The 25,095-nt window shown below is 52.9% G+C and overlaps 5 protein-coding genes across 5 annotated transcripts; 3 read left to right on the forward strand and 2 right to left on the reverse strand.

Moving 5' to 3' along the window:
- Positions 1-113: 113 nt before the first annotated feature.
- On the forward strand, positions 114-3,131 carry CTRU02_200541 (ATP-dependent RNA helicase DHX8 (helicase associated domain-containing protein); the record flags this gene model as incomplete). The annotated part of the gene is made up of 1 exon (XM_036718549.1): positions 114-3,131. The coding sequence occupies one exon, from the start codon at positions 114-116 to the stop codon at positions 3,129-3,131; it is 3,018 nt and encodes a 1,005-aa protein (XP_036589549.1).
- Positions 3,132-4,457: 1,326 nt separating this feature from the next.
- Positions 4,458-5,555, reverse strand: CTRU02_200542 (uncharacterized protein; the record flags this gene model as incomplete). Its single annotated transcript, XM_036718550.1, has 1 exon — positions 4,458-5,555. One exon carries the CDS (start codon positions 5,553-5,555, stop codon positions 4,458-4,460), a length of 1,098 nt encoding a protein of 365 aa, XP_036589550.1.
- A 4,670-nt stretch (positions 5,556-10,225) lies between these two features.
- CTRU02_200544 (mitochondrial 54S ribosomal protein mL58) lies at positions 10,226-10,855 on the forward strand (the record flags this gene model as incomplete). The annotated part of the gene is made up of 1 exon (XM_036718552.1): positions 10,226-10,855. One exon carries the CDS (start codon positions 10,226-10,228, stop codon positions 10,853-10,855), a length of 630 nt encoding a protein of 209 aa, XP_036589551.1.
- Positions 10,856-11,789: 934 nt separating this feature from the next.
- On the reverse strand, positions 11,790-13,374 carry CTRU02_200543 (uncharacterized protein; the record flags this gene model as incomplete). The annotated part of the gene is made up of 4 exons (XM_070203708.1): positions 11,790-12,267; positions 12,347-12,579; positions 12,755-13,046; positions 13,109-13,374. The coding sequence occupies 4 exons, from the start codon at positions 13,372-13,374 to the stop codon at positions 11,790-11,792; spliced, it is 1,269 nt and encodes a 422-aa protein (XP_070062290.1).
- Positions 13,375-21,157: 7,783 nt separating this feature from the next.
- On the forward strand, positions 21,158-23,842 carry CTRU02_200545 (uncharacterized protein; the record flags this gene model as incomplete). The annotated part of the gene is made up of 1 exon (XM_036718553.1): positions 21,158-23,842. The coding sequence occupies one exon, from the start codon at positions 21,158-21,160 to the stop codon at positions 23,840-23,842; it is 2,685 nt and encodes an 894-aa protein (XP_036589553.1).
- Positions 23,843-25,095: the final 1,253 nt, after the last annotated feature.

Below are 25,095 nucleotides of genomic sequence, written 5' to 3' on the forward strand. Positions count from 1 at the left end.
GATTCCAGCTTCAGAGTCGGCCCTGGCTTCACCAACACCAAAGAGCGCCTACGATATTTGAAGCGCGCTTGTTGTTTTTTCTAGTTGAAAGCTCTGCATTGACACCTCCAGCCATGGCGTCGAAGAAGTACGCCTTCCTCCCGATGGAGGACGACGAGGTCGGCCCCACGAAAGTGGTCAAGGAAAAGAAGAAGCACAAGTCGCGCCACCGTGATCGCTCGCATGACAGAGACAGGGACCGCAGTCGTGATCGTGGCGAAAGGACGTCCCGGCGTCGCTCGCGCGAACGATCTCCCGCTCGCCCTTCCAAACAGTACCGTAAAAGAGACACGGACCACGATGACAGGTGGGCGGACGAGGAGCCGCCCTCAGATGACGATGTTGATGGTAACGACGACGAGCCTGATTTCCAAGAGTCGGCGTCGAAGCGCGTCAAGCTCAGCCACGACGACCGCGAACGAGATCGAGACGAAGACTTGTCGGACGGTGCGCGCGAGGAGCTGGAGCGCCAGCGGGATATCGAAGAGCGAGAGGCGTTTGCGAAACGGTTGAAGGATAAGGATGACAAGAGGTCCAAGGGCACAGAGAGCAGGAGGATGCCGGAGGGCTCGGACCGCAAGGCGACGATGGAGGAGCTGAGGATGAAGAGTCGACAGTCGTACCTTGGAAAGAGAGAGGCCGAGAAGCTTGCTCTGCTGCGGAAACAAGTCGCCGAGGAGACGGCGGAACTGAGGAGCGGCGCGCGGCTGTCTGAACGAGAAAAGGCCGAGTTTGCCAAGAACCGTGAAGTCTTGCGGTTGGCGGAGGAGCGACTCAAGATCGACGACCACAAGGACGGGTACTACATACCGGAGGACTACATCACCGAGAAGGGCAAAATCGACAAGAAGAGAAAGGAGGACGCCATGTACAAGAGATACGTGGAAAAGGACGAGTACGGCCAGGAGAAGTTCGTCACAGAGCACGAGGAGTGGGAAAGGGAGCAAGCCACCAAGGCCAAGGCGCAGATTCAGAGGTCCGAGAGGGAAAACGACGACTACTCCTATGTTTTGGATGAGGAGCAGTACATCCAGTGGAATCTGGGGTCAAGTTTGCCAGGCGAGGGCAAGCTGACCAAGGAGCAGCAGTTTTTGGCGGCACAAATTGAGGCCGCCGAGAAGAAGCAACTCTCGATTCAGGAAACGAGAAAGAGTTTGCCCATTTACCAATATCGGGACGACTTCCTCAACGCCATCAACGAGCATCAAATTCTTGTCATTGTTGGAGAGACGGGTTCCGGAAAGACGACACAGTTACCGCAGTACCTTCACGAGGCCGGATACACCAAGAATGGCCTAAAGGTTGGATGTACGCAACCCCGTCGTGTTGCGGCCATGAGTGTCGCGGCGCGTGTGGCGGATGAAGTGGGCGTCAAGGTCGGCCAGGAAGTCGGTTACTCGATTCGTTTCGAGGATAATACCAGCGACAAGACTATCTTGAAGTATATGACTGACGGCATGTTGCTGAGAGAGTTTATGACGGAGCCTGACCTGGCCGGATATTCGGCCATCATGATTGACGAAGCTCACGAGAGAACAGTCCACACAGATATCCTGTTGGCCCTGGTCAAGGATTTGGCAAGGGAACGACCCGACCTCAAGCTGCTCATCTCCTCCGCTACGATGAACGCTGAGAAGTTTGCGGCGTATTTCGACGATGCCCCAATCTACAACATCCCAGGCCGAAGATACCCAGTAGATATCTACTACACACCGGCACCGGAAGCCAACTACCTGGCGGCAGCAATCACCACTGTGTTTCAAATTCACACGACGCAAGGCAAGGGCGATATCCTCGTGTTCCTGACAGGACAGGACGAAATCGACTCCGCTGAGCAGCAGATAGCCGACACGGCGAAAAAGCTAGGGAGCCGCATCAAGGAGCTGGTTATCTGCCCCATTTACGCCAACTTACCCTCCGAACTTCAAGCCAAGATTTTCGAGCCGACGCCCGAAGGCGCCCGCAAAGTCGTCCTGGCCACCAACATCGCCGAGACAAGTTTGACCATCGACGGCATCGTCTACGTCATCGACCCTGGCTTCGTTAAGGAGAATGTCTACAACCCGGCTACGGGCATGGAGAACCTCGTCGTCACGCCCTGCTCACGAGCGTCCGCCAACCAGCGGAGTGGTCGCGCAGGTCGTGTCGGTCCCGGCAAGTGCTTCCGTCTGTACACCAAGTTCGCCTACATGAACGAGATGGACGAGTCCCCGATGCCCGAAATCCAACGTACCAACCTCAACGGCGTGGTGCTGCAACTGAAATCGCTCGGCATCAACGAGCTGCTCGACTTCGAGTTCATGGACCCGCCTCCGACGGAAGCCCTTATCGGCGCCCTCAACAACCTCTTTGCGCTCCAGGCGCTCAACCATAAGGGCGAGCTCACGAAAATGGGCCGACAGATGGCCGAGTTCCCGACGGACCCGATGCTTGCCAAGGCCGTCCTCGCCGCGGACAAGGAGGGCTGCGTGGAAGAAGTGCTCTCCGTCGTGTCCATGCTCAGCGAGGCGTCGGCGCTCTTCTTCCGGCCCAAGGACAAGAAGATTCACGCCGACAGCGCGAGAGCGCGGTTCACCGTCAAGGAGGGCGGCGACCACCTCACACTCCTCAACATCTGGAACCAGTGGGTCGACAGCGATTACTCGCCCATTTGGTCTCGCGAGAACTTCCTCCAGCAGCGCTCCCTCACGCGCGCGCGTGACGTACGAGACCAGCTCGCGAAGCTTTGCGAGCGAGTCGAAGTCACCCCATCAACATGCGGCTCCAGCAACCTACCGCCCATCAAGCGCGCCCTGACGGCGGGCTTCTTCCCCAACGCGGCCCGCCTCCAGCGCAGCGGCGACAGCTACCGCACCGTCAAGAAGAACGCCACAGTCTACGTCCACCCGAGCTCCGTCCTCATGGGCGTCGACCCGCCCGTCAAGATGCTCGTATACTTTGAGCTCGTCCAGACGACCAAGGAGTACATGCGCAGCTGCATGCCCATCGAACCCAAATGGCTCGCGGAGCTGGCGCCTCACTTTTACAAAAAGGGCGACGTCGACGCGATGGAGGAGAAGAAGATGCCCAAGAGCCGAAATTATGATCGGTGAAGCTTGTTAGGGTGTTTTTGTTTGACGGACGGACGTAGCGATTTACTTACCAGCCAGGGGGCGTTGTTTTATGAAAAAAGGTAGAAAGACGGAGGAGAAGTGGTTACCAAAATTTGAATCAATAAATGACGTTTGATGTACCTTTGCCATTCCCCCCTCTCCTCTCGCTCTGCAGGTGAATCGTTCCCAAGCCAAGCCATGTCGAGTTCGGCCCAAGCCCGTTCCGTCAATTCACACACACACACAACTCAGGCGCCTTCTTCACCGACGCCACGCCTCGTTCTTCACTGTTCCCCCCGTCCCTCCTTTTCTCATTCTCATTTTCATCCTCGGTGGAAGGGGAAAAAAAAAAAAAAAAAGCCCCACGTCGATAATGGCGTCAAACTTCCCACGGCCCGATCTACGAGGCTTTCCGCCATGGCTGCCCCTTCACCATCACAGGTTTGCTTACTTACCCAGCAGCCAAGACGTTGGAGAGAGTAGCTTCGGTCTTCCCACAGACAGAGAGTTAGCCGTCCCCTCCCCCCCCCCCCCCCCCCCCTGGGCCACGCCCAAATGGGGGGGGGGGGGGGGGGGGGTATGTATTTTCCTGCCCTCCCACGCTGCAATCCTTCAACAAACAGCCTAAAGAGGTGTGCCGTTGTAATCCACGCTAGAAAAAAACGACATCACATTCTTGGCATAAAAAAAAAAAAAAAGGGCAAAGACGTCATGGGACCAAATCATTCTCACTATTAGAATTTGATTTGGGTTCCTTGCTTTTTTCTCCTCTTCTCGCGATTCCTTTCAGCCCAAGTCTGAATATAAACTACAATCTTTGATTTCCATTCGCTTTGCCATAGAGGGGGTGGCTGTTTAACTAAAACAATAACCTCGCAATTCAAAAAAAAAGTCCAAATAACCCGCTTAGGATCAAAAAATAATTCCCATCCATCCCAAGTCCCGCTACGCCAGCCACACGTACATACTTCAGCAGTAGCAACAAGACCTTTATCTTTGTTTGGCCCAACTCCAAAACTTCCCTTCGTAAGAAGTGAAAGAAAAGAAAAGAAAAAAAAGCAGGTAGCAACTAGCAAATAGCAAGTTAACAGTATCCCCTCCTTGGTAATCCCATCGAGACAACCTGGTGTATAATACGGCTTCTCATTCGAAAGCTGTTCGTGCGAAAAGAAGAGTTTGTGAAAGCGAGTAAAAAAGTAAAATCCGCAATAGAACTTCCACTTTGGTATCAATGGTTTCTCCGTTTGCCTCCGACTCCGTACCAGTAAATCTGCAGCATTTTGCTACGCTTGATAATCCTTTGTTTTTTCAAAAAGGTGGTGCATCTCAGCGTGACGGTCCCTCAATCGGGCTCGTGGGCAAGCTTCGGACCCCGCTAAGATCCGTGCTTGCCGTGCGCCTGAGCGCTTGCGACATCGTCTCAATGTTGAGGTCGCCACTCATGTTCAGGTTGTGATGCGACGAAATGGGGCTGCCGATGGGCTTCCGGACCGGGGACATTTCCAGTCCCTTGACGGAGCCGGGGTTACTCGTCGGTGGGGACGTGGCCGGCTGAGACGATACGGGCGAACGGATAGGGGATGGCGAGCGAGCGTTAACCGACGATAGAGAGGTCAAGCCTGCGACATGGATCGAATCCCGGGAACCGGCTGCGCCGGCGTGTCCGCCATGTTCGGCCTGTACAACGTCGGCGAAAGAGATGAAACTCAGTCTGCGCACGTCGGCGTTCTCGAGCGAATTGTAATTTGATGCATCATCGCGATCGGCGAATGCGCGCAGCTCCTCCGTCCACGAGGCGGACATGGAATCGGGGTGGTGCGGGGTGCCGTTGACACCAGTCACGGCAGCAGCCGCAGGCTGGTGCTGGGCGTGTGTGACAATCTCAACGCTGTCTGGGTCGAGATGGTCGTCGGTAATGGCCTCTGATGAGGCGTCCAAGACGGGCGGGATGTGGTTCTCAGTCTGGATGTGCGACGGGATGGCGGGCGATTGCGGCTTGATTGACATATTATCGACATCTCGCTCAAAAATCTGGGAGCCGGCAGGGGAGGGCAGGCGCGGAGAGCCAGAAATGCCACGACCTGGCGACGATGGGTGCACGGTGGTAGATCTCGCGGAGGCCCTGGAGGGATCCCTTGACAAGGAGGGATTGCTGGTGACGGTCGAAGGCTGAGGCTTGGCGGTTGCAGACGTTGACGATTTGCTTGAGGCGTTCGAATCCTCCTTCTTCTTGCCCAGTCCGAACAAGCCCTTCACCTTGCTCTTGACATCCTTCTTGTTGGAATCCGTGTCGGGCTCATTATAGCTCGAAGGGCGAGGTGTCGCATCACCACCTATTGCGCTGACGGCGGCGGCAGCGACAGGATTCTGAAGCGAGATGTTGGCGCCAGTGGCCGGGGTTGGCTCCGCTAGACTCAGGCTCATGGTGAGATGGATGTAAGGTTTTCTGCCGTTTGGCGATGTGTGCAGTGGTAGCGTGGGTGTGTATGTGTTGTTTTGTTGGTTCAATGTCGTGCAGTTTGGTTTGCTTGTAGCATAAAGGTTTCCGTAGCGAAAAGTGCCAAAAAGTCGATGAGATTGTGTTCCAAGCAGGGACCCTGACGTTTTTTGACGTTATTATGTAGGCCGGGAGAAGAGGGGAGAACAGGAACTGCTTTTTGGGAAAACAGGTGGTGGTGGGGGGACAAATAGATTGGCTTGGTGACCCTGTGACCCTGACGTCGATTCCCGCGATCCGCCCTTTTTGGGTCGAGTACAAGGGAAGGGGGAAAGTGGAAGGGGTTCTGGTTTTGGGGCGTGTGTGTCTGCAAGTAGAGTGCGTGCGGTAAATTGTGGCAGGAGGTGTAGTACAGGATACAAAGTACCGGCGGTAACAGCAAGAACAAGGCTGGTGACGAACCCCTCACCCCTCAACAAGGTACAGAACGTAGTAGTGCTCGGTAGACAACGTCTGGACGACAGACAACCTAACGCTTGGAGACGGGGGCGGATGATATTATCGAGATGGACATACCAGAAGGGCGTTGAAGAATGAGGTCGAAAAAAGGGCCGAGACTGGAGTGGCCTGCAATGGACGCAGCTCTCCTAGGTGCGTGCAGGCAGGCTTGGAATTGCAAGAGGACTAGCCGATGGAGGAGAATGGGATGATTTACACAGGCGTTTTGTCGGTTGCTGGACGGACGGACTGGTGAAGGAACCCCAAGTCAGGTGGGTGTCACTCGTCGTTGTGCCGTTTCTGGCGTCTTCTGTCTCTGTCTCTATGTCTTGTGTGTCTCTGGACGCTCGCCTGTTCGTCTCTTTCTGGATGGATGGTGGTTGCTTCGCCTCGAAAAGGGTCTTGGGTAAGACGAGTGGTGAGTGACAGGATGAAGAGGGGCCTAAGCCGCTAGGTAGCTAGTAGTAGCTGGCCCAAAAATTACTGTCGATGATTGACAAACGCCCTGGAAATTCGCGCGCTTCCTCCTTGCAGGTACTAGATTGCCCAAGTTGGAAACCGTGTGACGCAACAATGGGAGACGAGGCAGTCAGATTGGCGGTTGAAGCTTGCTTGCCCCTGCTTGTAGCATGTGCCTTGTGGTTGACGGGGTGTACTGATGGACGGGCCCAAGTCTAGGCTGCTGTGGTTGCTGTGCCTTGCTGGTGACAGTATGAGTGGTGGTCGGCGGTCGGTGTTGTTGGTGGTTGGTTGGTGGAGTGAGTTCCTCTTTTTTTTGGTCCCCAACCAGATGAGTGGATGAAAATAGTATGCGAGGTCACAGGGGGTGTCGGCTGTTCACCAAGGCAGACAAGCAGGAGTGCGGATGATGCTGTCTGTTTGTATGTGATATAGGATGGGGAGAGCAACAAATGACTGATAAATGGCGAGAGTTGTCCGGAAGCAGGGAGAAGAAACGGACGGATAGACTGGGGGGAAAGGGTAGGAGGAAGTGGGAAGAAGAGAGAGACACGAGCGAGCTATTATTTCAGGCAGGAGCTTATGATCGGTCGGGCTATTCCTGGTGGTAGTTTTCTTTATTTTTCTTTATCATGTTTTTTTGGGTTGAATTTTTATTATGTTAATTCTTTCTGCCCCCTTCTCTCTACATACATCAGTGGAAAGTACTAGATGTTCCTGCTAAGAGGAAGCAAGTACACGGGTGCTGCCACTAGGGTCATCGTCCGCTAGTACAGTCATGTCACCCGTCAACACACCCTGGCAGCCCCGTCAGCTTGTGAAAGGGGGGAACCGTCACGCCCCCCGTAATATTGTTTAGAGTTTGGGCATTGACGTGATGCGCCAAAAAGTGACATGGCCGCCACTGTAAACCGTCATACTCTCGCCAAGTAAACGAAGACTATACTTTCTTCGAGTACACAACCTAGTAGCCTCATCAAGTATCCCCCCCTTCTCGGATCATCACAGATACCACCGATACGACAGATACCCGTCCAAAGTGTCCGCATCCAAGGCCCAAAAATCTCCTGAGCGCGAGTTGTCGTCCCGTAGCCCAGGCACCTCATCTCGCCGCCCAAGCTTAGCGTTTTGGATGCAGCCGAATGCCAGATGGTCATCCTTCGTTAGTCACGTCCCTTTTTGCCGTTGGTCCCGGGCAGCTGCACGACGGCCTGTGCTTTTTATTTTTATTTTTTAAGCTGATCTATCATGTAGCTAGCTGTCACTACGGAGTATACTGGGTTACCATAATACAATGAATGTATATACTCCATCACGACCTCGTCAGGTACAAACACATGAAGCCGTTGCTGGGGAGTGCCGATCTGGATCTATTCACTATCTGCTTTCTTTTTTTGCTATTTCTGTTCACAGCCTTCACGGAATTTACAAGTTCAGCGAATGGATACGCGGGGAAGAAACCTCGACTCCCTGAGCCACTGGGCGCGGACAGAATCCAGGTAAATGCGTGGGCTGACTGTCCGTGTGCTCACCGGCCGCAATCTGTCTGGAACGCGTTCCCCCGTCGCAGTTGCTTTTACCCCCCAACGCGTCATCGGTCTGCATCCCTCTATATTGGATTTGTTCTTCTTACCATGAAACCTCATTTCCTTTTTTTTTTTTTTTTTTTCACGGTCTCTCCCCCCTCGCCGGTATGATCAGCTCTTGACTCTTCTGCTGTCTTGCCCCATTCGGCCGACTATCGCCAAGTCACAGTCGCTAGCTCGCCTAACATCTGGAACCCCAGGACCCCTCTTTTTGGCTACTTTTAATTATGCGGACGGTACTCAGAGATTCAATGTCTTAGACCAGCGAGCGCCGCCCTGTCTTCTTTCGTCGGGCTTCCATTGTGTATCCCCTCTTCCCCCCCCGTCTGCATTATCGAGCCAATCCCGGTTCATGAAAAACGTTTCCGTTGAGTCGGTGATTGGGTACATTGCATAACGATCCCAAGGGTAAGACAAGAAAAAGTTGCCGGAATGGCGACTGGCTGTTGCTGGCTGTTGACTCGCGCATACATCTCTTGAGCAACCGAGTTGCGTTGCGCCGGACTTCTTGCTCTCCACAAGGCTCCCTGAACGAGGGGGACCTGGGAGATGATGTGGCCGTCGAACCGCCCAACCAACCCCGGCCTAAAGTAAACTGCCATCAACCCCAGACCCTTTTTTACAGAGGAGATATTCTGGAGCAGAGTAAAGTAACGGCCCCGTAAAACGAACCTTCCATCGAATAAACGACGCAGAAGGGCCTTCCTTGTTCAGACGAAAAAGGCCGCGACCATAAACAAATCAACTTCCATCTTGGCTCTGCCAACTTCGAGCCTACAATGCCATATCTTCCCTGTTTTCTCCTCTAACATCCTTTCCTACTTGGGCTTTACCGCTTCACCTCTTCGTCAGTCTCGCCCTGTCCATTGTGTCCCCACGGGCATCAACTAGTCAGCCCGTCTCCATACGCAGCAACGGAACAATTTAAAATAAGGCGGTCGGTTTGGGAAAATGTTACGTCGAATGCCGCCCGACGATGCAATGACGAACCCCTCCTAAACGGACCCTCCGAGGGGCAAAAGTGCAGTCACGCCCACTCGGCGAATCCCTGTGTCAATCGGGCTCCCGCCTCGCCTTGATTGGCGCCCTACGAGGCATATCACTTTTGTCCGCATCCGCATGAACAATGCCATGGCACAACGTCGAAATATGGATTCAACTACTCCGTATTATCCATCAATTTCCGTTGGGAACTTTTGGAATGCGCAGTTCGGAGGCTTGTCGCATTCAAGCAGCCCGGAAAGCCCAACGCCCAAAATGAAAGCAGGCAAAACGATAGATGGTAACTCTCCAGGATTCGGCCTTACCGCACGAAACAGCCTAGCAACGGGTAAGAATGCTTTCCCAAAGATGGAAATTCACGAGTGAAAACGGTGATATCAAAGTGCCCGGGTGTGCACTTTGCCACGCCGCGGCCGCCAATGCGCTCTCACGATAAGACTTGGCAGAGTTTGAAACATGCGTGGAACTTGACTTGATTCTGCTCTATTTGAATTTTTTAGACTCTGGTCCTGACTTCGGATTTTGATACTTTTCAGATTCGAGGAGGGGAAATGAGCGAAAGCTGTCTCGCTGATCAGGGGTTGGGCTAGATGGACCGCAGACGTCACCAGCAAGAGCTGTGTTTAGCTGGGCCACGCAACAAGCCAAGGTAAGGGAACCTTGGTCAGGACCCACCATCTCGGATCCAGCCGTGCATCGGCAATGCATGATCCACGTGCTACATCATGTGATTTGATCTATCGTCTTATCTAAGCAAAGTGCTCGTCGCCTAAGGTACAAGGCAGATACACTTTCCATTACCTAAGCATGTTCGGCTCCCTTTCGGGACAGCTCACCCCATACTCCTTACATAATCAAAATTTCCAATGGGCTCCGAAAAACTTCAATGTCCAGATCACCTCAGGGTCTGGCTGCACAGCTCCCATAGCACGCGACGACAAACCCCAATCCCCCCAACTCGCCGGCACCCGTCCCGAGCTTCAATCCGCCCCAACGCCGCCTCCGCGATCTCCCTCCGAAGCGACGCTGGCCGTGCTATCACACCTCGCCTACAATTCAATTGGGCCCATCTTTAGTCTCCTGACCCGTCACCTCTACACAAACACGCGACCATGGAGGCAAGGACATTAGCCAGGCCAGCAACCACGCTGGCCAGCCTCCTCCGCTCCCAGACCTCCGTCACCCTCGCCGCTGTGCCCCGAAGAGGCCACAAGACGACCACCCGCACAAAGAAGGCCCTCAACATCGGGCCCCATCCCGACTTCCTCCCTTCCTCGTCAGGCGATGCCATCATCGTCAACCCGCCCTCCGCCGCGCCCTCCGTCTTCCACACCCCTTTCAAGTTCCTGCCCTCAACCGATCCCCGCCGCAGGGCGAACCTCTCGTCGCTCTTCGCCAACGCCTCGTCGTCCTCCAAGGCCGCCGCGGCGCCGAAGCTCCCTCCCGCCCTCAACGTGCCCTCCCGCGGCGCCAACCCCCGTTACCACCTCACCCGTGACGACGTCGCCGAAATCCGCCGCCTCCGCGCAGAGGACCCCGTCCAGTGGAGCGTCGGCGCCCTCGCCCGCAAGTTCGACTGCTCCGAGACCTTCATCACCATCTGCACGCCCGCGCCCCGCGAGCACAAGGAGCGCATCGCCCGCAAGCTCGAGGCCGTCAAGGGCCGCTGGGGTTCTATCCGCACCAAGGCCCGCGAGGACCGCACCCGTCGCAAGGAGATGCTCTTCCGCGGCGAGTTGTAAATGGAAAGACTTTTTTTTTTTTTCTATTCCATCTTTTCACTCGAAACATATCTCGGAAAGCTTTGGCTCTTTTTTTTTCCGTCTTCTTTTTCTCGGGCTTGCCGTAGCATAAACCTGAAAAGACGCTACGGTTGGCCGTGTACGGAGGAAGGATGATGAAGCGGGCGGCGGATAAAAAGGGCTTGTCTGTACCAACATTGGGGACAATAAAAAGAAACCAAAAAACGGAGGTGCCTATTTCTCTGTACCATCACGTCGTAAAAATCGGGGGTGGGAGATTGGAGTATTTATTTCACTCCGAAGAAGGGGGACAAATGTCATGAGGAAGACTGTAGGATATAAGAGAGAAGACAAAAGGAGTGAGCGATAGAGAGAGAGAGGTCTTCTCATCGCGGATGATGAGCGAAAAACAAACCCCAACCAACAATCTGTACAATGAGTATAAATCAAAAATTCCCATAGAAAAAAAACTCGTGTATAATTTTCTTTTATTTTTCTTCTTGTATCTGTACTTCCTACGTTCGCCATTACGTTTTCCAGTGACGCCTTTTTTTTCTTTTTTGGTTATACTACCCAAAAGTGCAAGAGAATTCAAAAGCTTTCTCTGGCACCGCGACGTCACTTCTAATCATGAACAAAATAATAACTAGTCGCAGCCAACCCTCTCAACGAGTCTTTAAGGAGGGGAGTTGTGTATATTCCTCTCTGGCCTCCCCTTTTACTTTACCTCCTCTTGCATGCTCATATCCATGCCCATTCGAGTTCATGTCCCTACTGCAGTGTGTATCCTCGCCGGTGTGGAAGCCGGCTATATGAGCCTATGTGAAAAAAAGGAGAAAATAAAAAAATAAAATAAAAATAAAACAACCCAAACCAAGGCCATCAATGTCATTATACCATTATAGTGAAAACTTCATGTCCAAAATCAACGCCTTCAAAGCTGCTGCATCTTCACGCCAGCCTTCTCTAGATCATCCTTTCCGGGAATGACCCTCCAGCACCAACCACACCAATTCCTCCGGAGGCCATTAACCTCTCTGGCAAGAATCTTGTGGTGGCTCTTCTCGTCGTCCCACTCGGGCACGCACGCGCCAACACTCACCATTCTCACGAGCTTGGTCTTGACCACGCCCCCGATGCCCTCTATTTCATGCCTCTCGTAGCCGGGGCCAAGCTGTGGACTCGGCGTCCGCTCATAGCGCACGGTATCGAGATGCACCTCGTCCGTGGCAGTCCACAACCCAGCCCCGCTAACGGCCGCGTCCTCTGCATCACAGTCTGTCTCATTCTCACGCTCCTTGGCGCCGACGCATGACTCCTCACGGCCGCAAATTACACCGCGGTCGCCCTCGCCGATGCCCGTACCCAAGCCACCGAGGACTTCACCGTAGTGAGCGCGCCATTTCCAGATGCTTTTGATACCGTTAGTAACGATTTGATTCGTGGAGGCCACAAGAACGGAAAGAGGCGACAAGGGTTACATGAACATACCGCTGATAGTCCTGATCGGCAGCGCGCATGCTCCGCCCGCATGGCTGGCAAAGCCATACACCATCAATGTCACACCTGCAGACCTCCCGTCGTACCGCGTCGTCGAGAAGCGAAGTTGCAGGGTCAAGCGCAGGGTTTACCAATAAGGCGATTGGAGCCTTGGTACATGGCTGGCACAGCCGACGATGGCGCTCACGGAGAGCCACCTGGGCCGGAGGTTTGATAGCGCAATTCTGTTTGCAAGGGTCAGCGATCAATTGTTCTTTGTGTAGTCTTCTCGGTTCCCCCAGAGCCAGTGCCGCACGTCCTTGGAGGAGAGTGGTTTTTGGCCACCCCTCTTCACACCAGTAGGGAAGCCGCTCTCGAAGAGAGGGCCAAGGACATGCGGCATGACATAGGACGGCATACCCTGCACACAACGGTCCCGCACCTGCGGCACCCCGTCACCAGGTCCCGGGCACAGCTGCCGCTCTTGCCATTGTAACTCCGGCCATCTTCCATGTAGTACCAGTTGCTCGCCCTCGCACGAAAGCGGAAGGTGGGCTCTGGGTCGACGGGTGCGCCCTCGTTAGAGCAGTGTAGCGTCGAGGAGAGGAGGATGTTGCGGTATTGTAGGAGACCTTGGCGGACCAGACGCGAGGTGCGTGCCAAGCTGTCAAGGCTGTTGAGATCGATGTGTTGCGCGATGGCCATGACAATACTGTAGACGCTTCCATATCAGACATTATTCGCAATTGGATTGGGGACGGAAGATGATCTCACGGGTAACAGCCAAGAGCCTCTGTAGCAGCACTCTGGAAAGTCGGGGTAGGCTCCGGCTCTGGCTCTGGCACATGGGCCAGAGGTAAGATTGGAGCTGGAGCTGGAGCTACTACGGCAGCCATTGTCGGTTTATGGAACTCACGGCGGAAGTCGTAGTGTCGTGATTCAAGGTTATCCGTTACAAAGGCGGCTGCGGCTGCTAAGCGACGGGCCTCAAGGACATGGAGAGGTTCGTCGTCCTCTTCGAGATCAACAAAGACGACCATGCTGGGCTATGGCCCCGGGCTGGTGGTATATGACTGATTGGGACGCACGAGCAATGCTCGAGCTTGCTTTGCCGCCGATCTATTCTCGGTTTCTGATACCCGAGCCGAGCTGGCTGAGCTGAGTGTGATGGCGTGGGATAGGAGGGGTGGGGTTTGAGATTACCCCGATGCCGCAAGCTGCGAAGTGTTCCCAATCGGGAGGTGGAAATGATGACGCAAGGGAGATCTTGGATAGACGCGGTGGGGATATAAAAAGAATAGGAAAAAAAGCATAGACACAGTAAACTAGAACACGAAGTACGGAATACACAGCACTACAATAGTAAATCCGCAATGTTCGGGTCCATCGCAAGTCGACAAGTAGTCGATGGAACACAGGACACTGAGAGATTAGTGAGTGATGGAAGGATGATGTTCGATCCTGCCGGCAGGGGTGTTTGGGAGAAAGAGAGAGAGAGATACGCCAGAGAGCCCGGGAGGGGAGCACGCAGACGCGCCAAATTGGAAGGTCCAGGCCCAAATCGGATCAGATTAGATCAGCTCACCTCAGCAATGGCCAACCTGAGACCTTGCGCAAAAGCACAGTTGGTAGCTGCAGCGCACAGTGAACCGGCCACCAGTACCTCAACTGATTAGCTTCCTGCCACTGGCCACGATAGTGTGTACTCGAGCACAATACCTTATAACGCGGTTGGAACTACGTTGAGGTACCATTGCAGTGCCATCACTATGAGAAATATACCAGAGCTTCTCCTCTCTCTCCTCTCCCTCTCCAAGCTCAAAACATACGCATTGGGAATGGCGACATGCAACTTTCCTAGAGTCCGTTCCTTACTAGCGCCGTCCACCTCAGTGGCCCTGTGACCCCGAGCTTGGGTCACCAGGACGTAGGTGCATTTGCTCCCCCAACGCGCCTGTGCTCTGTTGCTCTCAACCCCCCAACCGAGAACCGACACTGTGCCAGGCCCCATTGCGTGCTCTTCCTTGGCGGCGGGGTCGCCCCCGAAAGCCGGAGACGGGACACCCCACCCCGAGCCTTCGACCGCCGAGCCGTCTTCGGTAATCATGCGGCCTCCATTTCTTTTAGCTAATATTACCGATATCCCGAGAAGTAATATATATATTCATCACGCAACGCGACGCTACGCGGGGTTTTCTGCATTAATTCCCATGACACGTCAAGATTTTTTTCTTAATTTTCCTGGGGAATGACCCCTGATTTTGCTTCCTGCAGAAGTGTTCCCCGGCCACACCTAAAATGTTGGTTTCAACCTGGTCTTAGCAGGTCCGTATTCCGGCGGTCTAGAACCGATGCTGCACCGGCCCGGTAGAATTTTGAACCTGAAGACGCCATATCCCCATTCTATATAAAGCCAATTCAACTGCAAACTTGAACCTAGATTCGTGAACAACATTCAACATCATCGTCTATGACTTTCATTTCCCTTCCAAAAGAGCACTATTAAAGGGTCGACGTCGAATTCTTATTCATAGATGCCAGCTATCATACACATCTCTCGAGATGATCTCCTGATACCATAAAAGTATCATCAATTGCAATTGGCTTCACCGCCGTCGCCTCTGCCTTAAGTTCAAATAATTCGACGGCGGTGTTAGGTTGATAAGATAGTTAAATTTGGTCAAATGGTGTCAACACCGTAAAAAAACAGGTTGTCGATAACTCAGGCACCGAAGTAAACAAGTAAGCACGGTCACTAAGACGATCTTCAAGGCCAGTAGGTCACCAGAAGTAGAAACAAGCCCGACCAATGCGGCACTACCTAGTGAAGCATCTTTCGAGCCTATGCTTGTTCAAAAGTTGAACCAGCTAGGACAGCTTATCCTCAGATGGGGCAATAGCCTCACCTTGTATTATTCATTTCCCTAATGACTGGACATTCCGGTCTTGGACATGTCGCCAGATTCGCCCACAAACTAGTGTGACATTGTCGAAAGTGGTACAGAAAGAGGAGGTTGGAAACGTTGCCATGTCCCACTACATACCGAGACTTCCACACCCTTCAGGCAACTTCATAAAATGATGTGCTGCAAAAGTTTTCCAGACTGCCCCGCCCTACTGTGACCGGCCCTATCACATAACACGAAGGAAGCTTATGGCCGAGCGGGATCGGCGAAATCGCTGCTCACATTCAAGCGACCATGATGACGGTGTCGAGAGTGAGAAAAGTAACTTATAGACTTCCAGAATATGCATAGTAGCTAGCCGTCTACTTACGGCCAAACTACAAGTATCATCAGGTCTTATATCGCGCTTAGGTGTTGCACACGGCCTTAGGATGTCGTGAATCTTCTTCAAGCAAGCGCGATCATGCTCGTATCAAGGAAAGGAACCGGGTCACATAAGTGGAAAAGATTTAGCTCAGGCTGCTTCTGGTCTATTGATCACATGAACTATGGCAAGGCCCGAGCTGTGAGATCAATATCGGTGGCTTAGCATGCATGTTATCCTCCCCCGACTGACATGAACACCATGACAGGCTCAGAGAGAATACCAGGCAAATGGTGAAAATCAGTATGTCGCCGATCGCAACCTTTCACCGGTTCTGATTTTCTCAAACGTGGGAGTAGACTCTCGCTCAACTTTATCGACTCCAATATCGCACCGGGCTGGAAGAAACTTGTCACTCAAACGTACACCTCATGGCAATTTGTCAACATCGCTCATTGTGGTGTGTATGGTGGTTTACATTAGGTGATCATTTGAGACGACAAACATTGTGCAGGAATTCTGGCTCTTTGAGGAGCATACCTATCGGTTGTATGGCTCTGGCTTGCTAAACCACCGCAAAAAAGGCAAAAGAGAAACTCCTCGACGGGGAATTGAACCCCGGTCCCCGGCGAATCGTTAAATGACAAGCCGATATCCTCACCACTAGACTATCGAGGATAGTGGATCGCGTTTTGCGTTGTGACTTGCGGCCTGCGCAGAGCTCATGCAGGACCCGCAGGTTGCAGTGGAGAACGGTCTGTCTGAGCACATCGTGTAAGTCGGGATGAGAAGATTGAATAGCCAATATAGTTATCAAAAACACACTAAAGAATCCAAAAAAAAAAAAGGGGGTAACATTATTATCAAGATTGTTTTACGCATCTTTGTCATCACCTGCAACCAGAGTCGGATAATAGTACGTGGTGGAGGAAGTAGCATCATTATAGATATGATTTTAAGCATAGAGTTCTAATTGTCTACCTGACAAATTATTTTCCTGAGCTAGACTGAGATGTTCACGGAAGTCTTTCTGTGACTCTGTTTCTCTTTACGTTCTCATAAGGACTCACTCGCACAGCAGCAGCTTTCAGACCAGCCTCTAACGCCTCTGATTCAGGAGTCGAGACTGAAATAGAAAAGGATCATCAACTGAGCTCTCTACCAGAAGAGCTCTCCGTCTGTTAGGTGCTAGTATTGGCCCTTGGAGACTTATTTCTAGTGTTTAGACACGTAAGCGGTTAAGGGATGACCTAGCAGAGGCGAGGCAACTCACGGCATTTCGTGCTGGCTCGGGATACCGCTCAGCAAAACAGTCATGAATCTCCGTTTAACTTACTTCCAACGTAAATAGCTCACATTCACTGTAAAACCCATTCTAATGAGTCAATCGTTTGAGTTTTAGAATCATCGAGAGGCAGTGTTATCTAAACTTACTCAAACAGCACCCAGACAACATGGTTGATGTTCGAACTGCTAATGAGTGTAAAACAGTCTACACGATGAACCACTTTTATCAAACCAGCCATCGGATCATGGGTCTAGTCTGGTATCTCTCAGCGACTAAATTTGCGATTCGGGTTCGCCAGTGTGTATCCACGGTTCCTCTTCCAGCGGGTGGGCTTTTCCGTAACAGCCCGTCGTGAGCGCAGTCTAGCTGCGCCCGCCGCTGGCAGGGGATGCCATGTCTATCTCTCACCACACGAAGGCTCAAATGTCACCCTGAGAGAATGGAGGCAGTCTTACACGACTTGAATGAGCTGAAGTGACTGATCAGCTCATTGCCAGGCTCTTACACAGGCTCTTACAGAACATCTCACCCTCAGATACTTGGCGAGACGAGCGATTTCCAGTCACCGACTGTGGCTTGTATTAGACTTGAATCTGACGAGTGACAGAATACTAGATGCCGCATGTCTATGATCCCATCCAATTGCCATTGGTCTCTAATGACGTGTTGGGTGGAACGGGGAGGGATGGGTGATGCAATTGAAGCCGGCTGTGCCATTCAAAATCCCCTCACCTATCCGCAACTCCGGATCCTGTGATTCTAGACCCGATCGACCGTGGGCGCAGCCTTACCCTGACCCTTAGTTCATGCTGTTTCTCTCCAAACACCCCGAGTAGTGGTAACAGCGTGAAGTCTGGGGAGCGTAAGAGTATGGAACCCGAGGGTGGCTTCCCTGCTAAGTTGGTAGCCTCGACGCTGATCTCAGGGTCTAGACAACGTCTCGTGGTGTTAAATCTGACAGTGGCTGTCGCATGACGTTTGGACTAGGCGCCACTGCTCGTTTCCACAAGCTTGGGTGAAAACGACACATGAGGGGGAGACCTTTTCGAGGCGGTGCTCCCCCGTTACACCATCAGTTTAGTCTGTTTGTCATGGATGCTGCTATTCGCTGCTACTGCTGCTGATATTGAACAGGGAATCTGCAAGTTCAAACGTAGCAGAGTTTCTCCGAAGCTCCAGTGTGGTTCATCCAAGCTATGCGGAAGATCTTGGCTAGGGACACCTAGGCCTAGCGCTGGCGGTCGTGGCGCGGACTTGCCGGCAAGACAGGAGATGACATGAGACCCAGCATCTGTGACCTATGCTACGCTCTGTGTCATTCACACTCTATAGTTTCGGTCTGTCAGGAGATTGGGCAACGACTTTATGGGGAAAGAATGTAGTATCAAAGAAAAGCCGTTAGGTTTTGCCTTATGCAAGCACTTCTATGACTAGACAACTTGACAGGTTGCAGAACGATCGAACTACCGAATTTGGGTAGATCAGAGAACGACTGCTCCACGTATGGGTACCTGCCAAGGATCGCTGGACTGCTGCGACCACAAAAAAAGAAATATCCAGTCATTCATAACGGAATGGGCGCGAGAAAGGCCAAGAGAAGGATTCGCGGACCGCCTCATAGAAGCCGATGAAGTGTCTATGGTGTTGGTGAACTACATACTATTCCTGGGATGATGCTACAACGGCAGTCTCATCCAAAGGTCTGTTGGCCCCTTTTGTAATTTTAAACAATCAATTGTTTAAGCAAGGGAAGACGGTCGAAACCCCGTGTGTGGAGCAGGCATGCGATCTCCCGCATGGGTCGCACAAGCCAGACCTTATTCACTGACGTATTGCGGATCATAAGATTATCATGGTGATCATAAGAGAGATGCAGGCAGTCGAGGAAGGGAGTAGACGAGTCTCGCCTAAAAGGGGATTGGATAGGGGTTAGCAAGAGGTTGCAGTGATCCACGTCTCTAGACATGTGGCGTAATGAGCCATTTTGACAATAGAAGAGAGACATGAGCAAGCAGTTGGCCATTGGAGTGCTCTCTCTTGATGGTTTCACAGGCATACCACTGTGCTATTCGACAGTTTGATCTTGTGGCTTCGGAGAAATCACAGCGGAAGGCAAGGACCTGTGGCGTTGAGTCCACAATGGTACCAAATCTGCACGAAAGACAACTCCTGCAATTAGCCTTTTTGAAACCGGCGCAGGGGTACAAGGACCAGGGGAATAGATGGCATGACATCAGATGGAAGAATCTGGTTCGTGTGTGAGTGGAATGGCGAGAAGGCAGTCTTCGAAAACGGCCGGCCGAGAAAGTCCGCAGTCACAGAAACGGAAGGTGAACACCACGTGATCTGGGGTTATCGGTGAAAAAAAATCGAGAAGCGTGGGCCGTTAAAGTGGATATGAAGGTCGACAAGGCCAGAAAGAACGGAGACAAGGAAACTTGACGTTTTTCCATGGCACTCTTCAGGTGGAAAACTACGAGGGACTACGTACAAAAGAGGGAGTTTGGACGAGGCTGAGTTTCCCCTTTGGAAGATCAGCTGAAACAGGAACGGCCAGGGGTAAGGGGCCGAACCCATGCTTGGGATGAAAAGGGCAGGAAGGGAGCCAGGAGACGGTGCTGGCATCTTCAAACTCACCAAGTGGGGCGTAGCCGCCCATTATATAATCACGAATGGGGAAACGATACATCCCGATTGGTTGTTATTCTCCGATGACATTTGCGGCGACGTCCGATTGATCCTCACTACCCCCGTCAAAATCATGCACCTTCTCTCCCGGCGACATCCCGACGTCCATTCTAAGTCGTCTTGCACTAAAGGGGGCCGTTTTTTTCTTTCCATCCATCCCCCTTCTTCTGGGCACTCAAAGTGAACCTCAATTCCTCCACAACGCTGCCCCTGAGCCTCCATTCATTATCTCTTGCCCCAGGCCGGCACCTTGAACGGCTATGCAGCATTAGCAGAGCCTTTTTTCAAGCTTGTTGCGATTGGCTCACAAATTCAGACGTTCAAGCGGCTCCCCTGAACAAGCAAGTTCTTGTTCCTGGTTGTTTTTTCCTGAATCCATTTCTTCCATCTTTCCCGCCATGTCCACACCTTCCACCGTTTCCTTGGACTAAGCGGGGAGTTTACTTGCCTTGTTCAACTGTCGGGGATAGCCTCGTTTGCCTAGAGCTTTTTGTACAGAACGCTTTAGAGAAGAGAGAGAAAAAAAGGGGATGAAATTGAACGGCAGGAAAGAGGATCGCCAATGGTCGTCGATCTCGCGGGAACGCTACGGGTAGATCAGTAGCAAAGTTTACAATGCCTTCCATGCCACGGACGAAGTCGTCATGCTTGCTCTTGGAACTCGAATCTACTGTTGCATTCTACATATCGCATCATCATCCCATGAACTCAGTTATTGAGCTCCGCTTCAAAATGGCAGCAAGTGCAACGCAGACGCGTATTTTCTTAAGTCTGATATAGGCCATAACACCGGCTTTACCAGCCCGTTTACGCACTCTACTCCGTCAAGCGAACCCACAGACGTTGAGGTCTATACCCCGTCACCCTTGGATCTCCTCCATCGCCCCCGTTATTCCAACAACTAGCGCCTCTCTCAGCCCTTCACTTCGACTTTGTGGGAAACACTGATGGACGCTACTGGCTAACCTGCTCCTCCCAGTCTCTTGGTAATCCTGCCAGGGCAAAACCTCCGTTCGCACCCCCGGTGTCCTCCTCCACCCTCCTCCACCACCCCTCTCTTGTAATCGTAAACACCAGACGACGATAAGCTCATCCCCCTACCCTGGCCCCGCCGCCAGCCCGCTATCTGCCCGAACGTCTCACGATGGCTAACCCAAAGTGATGCTCAAGCCGTCCCACTGGAGGCTAGGAGGCTTGGTTCAGGAGGCGTATCCGATCTATCGAAGGGTGTGGTCCTTGGCATAGAGAGAGAGAGAGAGTGTGTGTGTGTGAGCCTCCTTTCGGCGTAAAGGATGAATGCTTTTAAAGACGGCTGCGTTTCCCGTCTCTGGGATGGACTTCTTTCTTGCTTCAGCAGCTTCAGCTCTCTATCCTTTCGTGCATTCTTGCCAGTTTCTTTCTTTTTTTTTTTCCCGTTCTTTTGAACTTCCTGTCATTCTCTTCACGGTGCTAGTCGCCCATTCTACCCTTGAAGGGCCTTGCTTCTGTCCATTCCTTGAAAACCAAACCCAACCAGATCCAACTTCCAAACACTTGGCAAACCGCTACACGCAAACGAGCCTCTACGATCCTTCATCATGTTGCTCAAACCCGCCGTTCTCGTCTGTCTCCTCGCCGAGCTTGGTCTCGCGCGTCAGGCTAAGCGACAGGATGTTGCACCCGAGCCCATCTTCACGAGCATCTCCAACTCTCCAGCCCCCGTTGTCACTGGCACCGGCAGTGCCCTTCCCAGCGCGCCAACGGGCATCTTCCTGAACACGACCATCCCCTCCGTCCCCAGTGTCACTACTCTGACCGAGGTCGCGACTGTCACCACGAAGGACTCCAACAATGTTACCATTACCGACGTTATTACAACGGGAAGAACCGTCACTGCGTCCCCAGTCACGGTCATCCAACAGCCGCAGGTCATCATCATCTCCCAGACTACCTTCTTCCAGTTCCTCTCGGCTCTCGGTGGTGCGCCCCCAGCCGTCAAGTCTGGTGAGCGTGGAGGTTTCAGGGTCGGCGGCCGCCAGTTCGGCCAGTTCCAGTCTGCCTGCTCTGCTGCCTGTAACATGCAGTTCACCCAGTGCCAGAGCATCGCCGGAAAGAACTTCCAGGTGACCCAGTGCCAGACTCAACTCATTGCTTGCCAGAACGCTGCGAAGACTGCCACCGTTACAGTTTCGGTTCCCGTCACTGTGACCCAGACTGTCGTCCTCCCTAGCGGCGGTGTTGTTTCTGGCATTGACGATGGCGGCTCCATCATCACCACAACCACCTTGCCCCCTGATGCAGGTGCTACCGTCGGCACTGGTGGCGTTAGCTTTGTGACCTTGACCGCGACCCCTGGAGCTCCTCCTGCCGCTACGCCCGCCGTCCCTGAGACTTCTGCCGTGGCCACCGGCGTTCCCCCGGCTGCTTCCGAGGCCGTCAGCTCCGTCGATGCTGTTGCCAGCTCCGTCGTCACAACCTCTGCAGTCGTTACCACCATTCCGGGAGAGTCTGGCCAGCCCCCTCGTGTCAGTACGGTATACATTACGAAAACAATTGAGGGTTCTGCTTCCGAGGCCGTTGGCTCTGCTATCACCTCAGCAGTAGTATCCACCTTTGTCCCCGAGCCCATTGTGTCCACAATCTTCGTGACCAGAACAATTGAAGGATCGGCCGGCGCTGAAGGCTCCGCTGTGACCTCGGCGGTCGTCACTACTCTTCCCGCTGGCGAGCCCGTAGTCTCGACTATTCTTGTTACCCGCTCCGCCGGCGTCCCCCCCGTCGCTTCTGAAGCCGTCAGCTCCGTCGACGCTATCGCTAGCTCTGCAGATGTTCCTCCTGCTTCCAAGGTCGTTACAACCTCTGCCGTTGTCACCACCATTCCGAACGAAAATGGAGACGAACCCATCGTCTCGACTGTCTTTATCACCAAGACACTGGACAACCCTGCCTCCGAAGCCGCCACATCTGCGGTAGTGACTACTCTTCCCGCTCAAGGACCCGTAGTGTCTACAATCTATGTGACTAGAACACTTGAGGGCTCGGCTGGCGTTGAAGGCTCTGCTGTTACTTCTGCGGTAGTGACTACTCTCCCCTCTCAGGCACCCGTGGTTTCCACGATCTATCTGACCAGATCTGCCGATGTTCCCGCTGCTTCTGAGGCCGTCAGCTCCGCCGATGCTATCGCTAGCTCTGCAGATGTCCCCGCTGCCTCCAAGGTCATCACCACCTCTGCTGTTGTCACGACTCTTCCTGCTGAGTCTCAGAAAATAACAACTGTTTATATCACGAAAACAATTGAAGGTTCTGCGGGCGCTGAGGGCTCTGCAATTACCTCGGCCGTTGTCACGACTTTGCCAGCTAAGGAGCCTGTCGTGTCGACCGTCATTTTGACCAAGACCCTTGAGGCTTCCGCTTCTGCTTCTCAGGCTGTTGGCTCCGCTATCACCTCTGCTGTCGTAACTACTCTTCCTGCTCAGGAACCGGTTGTGACTACCATTTTTGTTACTAGAACCATTGAAGGCTCGGCCGGGGCGGAGGGCTCTGCTATCACTTCGGCTGTTGTCTCGACGATTCCTGCTCAACAACCCGTGGTCTCGACCATCCTAGTGACCCGCTCCGCTGGTGTCCCTCCCGTTGCTTCCGAGTCTGCTTCCGCCTCTCAGGTCCAGAAGCCCATCGAGCCCATCACCTCAGTCATTACCATGACTCTTGCTCCTCCATCTGGTACTCCGCGCGTCAGCCTCGTCACAATCACGATTCAGCCCACCGCAGGTCCTTCCGGCACCGCCCCGGCCAAGACCTCCGCTCTAACCAGCACCCTGCCCGCCGAGACTCCTGGAGCTCCTCCCAGAGTCACTACCATTTTTGTCACTGAGGCTCCTCCTTCTCCCACGAACACCAAGCCCGCTGGACCTGTTGTATCCGTCGTAACTGTTACTGTCGGCGATATGACTGGCGTGGTTACGATGACCGTCCCCCAGGCTTCTGCCTCTGCGCCCGCGACCACCGTCCAGTCCGCCCTCCCCAGCGCCGGTGTCGGCGGTGGCAACGGCGGTGGCAACGGCGGCAGCGTCGGAGAGGAGGGCGGCGCCAACTGCCCCCCTGCCGTCACAGTCACAGTAACCCAGAATGTCACGTCTTGCGCCGTGACCCAAGTCCTCACTCAGACGGTTTCTGTAAGGCCCGCGGCTACTCCCAGCACTGTGGCCAAGCGCGCCGAGGAGAAGCGGGAGGCCGTCTACCACCCCCGTCGCCACGGTCGCCGTGCTGCTGGCTTCTGGTGATCTCGCCTCTGTCTAGTTTGACTTTGAGAGGGCTACGCTTCCTGCTACCCCTCAGTCACTGACTATCAAACAACAGCAACTGACATCATGGGATATCTGTCGAGAAACGAAACAAAAAAGCACAGGAAAAAAAAGTTGAAAAACAAAAATTCTGTACTTGATGCGGATGATGGCGCTTCCGGACTAGGAGGTCAGCTGTGCTGAGTCCTGGCCGAGGCAACCGGATACGATGGACGTTTGGATTTGGAGAAAAGAAAGGGAATGGTTTGGAGCATTGTTCTTTTTTTGGGGTCGATTTTTTCTTTCTTTCTTTCTTCTTGCAATGTACATGTTTGAGTCCGTTAGAGTAGATAGGGCCTGGTCCCAAAACGGTCGATATCCCACGAATGTCAAAGGATACATACAAATCTTAAGCGTGCATCTTGGATTGTGTTCCAAGTAACAGTGAGTTTCTAATCGTTCCATTCATCTCAGAGGTGGCACTACATCACACCCAATATCAGAAAGCGGAAATATAGCTCGAGCGCCCAGTAGCTGGTAAGACCTATGGACACAGGGCCGATCGATCTCCCTGCCAATTGAGCTCAGGAACATCATCAAGATTCTGGGTTCAAAGTAGTTTACTCAAGTGGTACTTACCCAAGTGAACGATGTTGAAAGAATTGAATCTTAAACCTGAGAACAGCAAAGAAACATTTGACCCTGATAACAGCTACACCACCAGCCTATGAGCAAAGCAACATCTTTCTCAGTGATGGCAGCGAGCACCCATCTTCAGACAGACATTCACTACGAGGGGCTCGCTCATAATCAAAATTCCCATTAAGCAACTTCTCTCTGCAGCTTTCTGGCTAAGGTGAAGCTAGGCTCTTCTTGAGGCAAATCTCACTTGTCTCAGGCCTGGCCATTGGCGTGACTAGATTGACTGCCAGTATCCAATTTGCATGAACCTGTCGACCGCTCCTACCTTTCTACTTTCCTTCCTTCCTCATAATATTTTTACCGTTGTTTTTCTTTTTCTCTCTTTTCTTTACCCAGCCTGTTGTTTCTGTACTTCTTTACTTCCTCTCCTTCTCACTTATTCTTTTCAATTACCTCTGCATCAACTTTACCCATCGTGATGGTTTCCTTCGCAGCCACAATCGCCTCTCAGGAGGGCTTACAGTTGGTTCGTGTAGACAAACATACCCCAAATGTTGTCACTACGGCCAACTCCTTCCACATTGGCGGTTTATCCATCGATACCCAGCAGA

The sequence above is a fragment of the Colletotrichum truncatum genome (genome assembly GCF_014235925.2).
Source record: "Colletotrichum truncatum strain CMES1059 chromosome Unknown Contig_0001, whole genome shotgun sequence".
Classification (NCBI taxonomy): domain Eukaryota; kingdom Fungi; phylum Ascomycota; class Sordariomycetes; order Glomerellales; family Glomerellaceae; genus Colletotrichum; species Colletotrichum truncatum.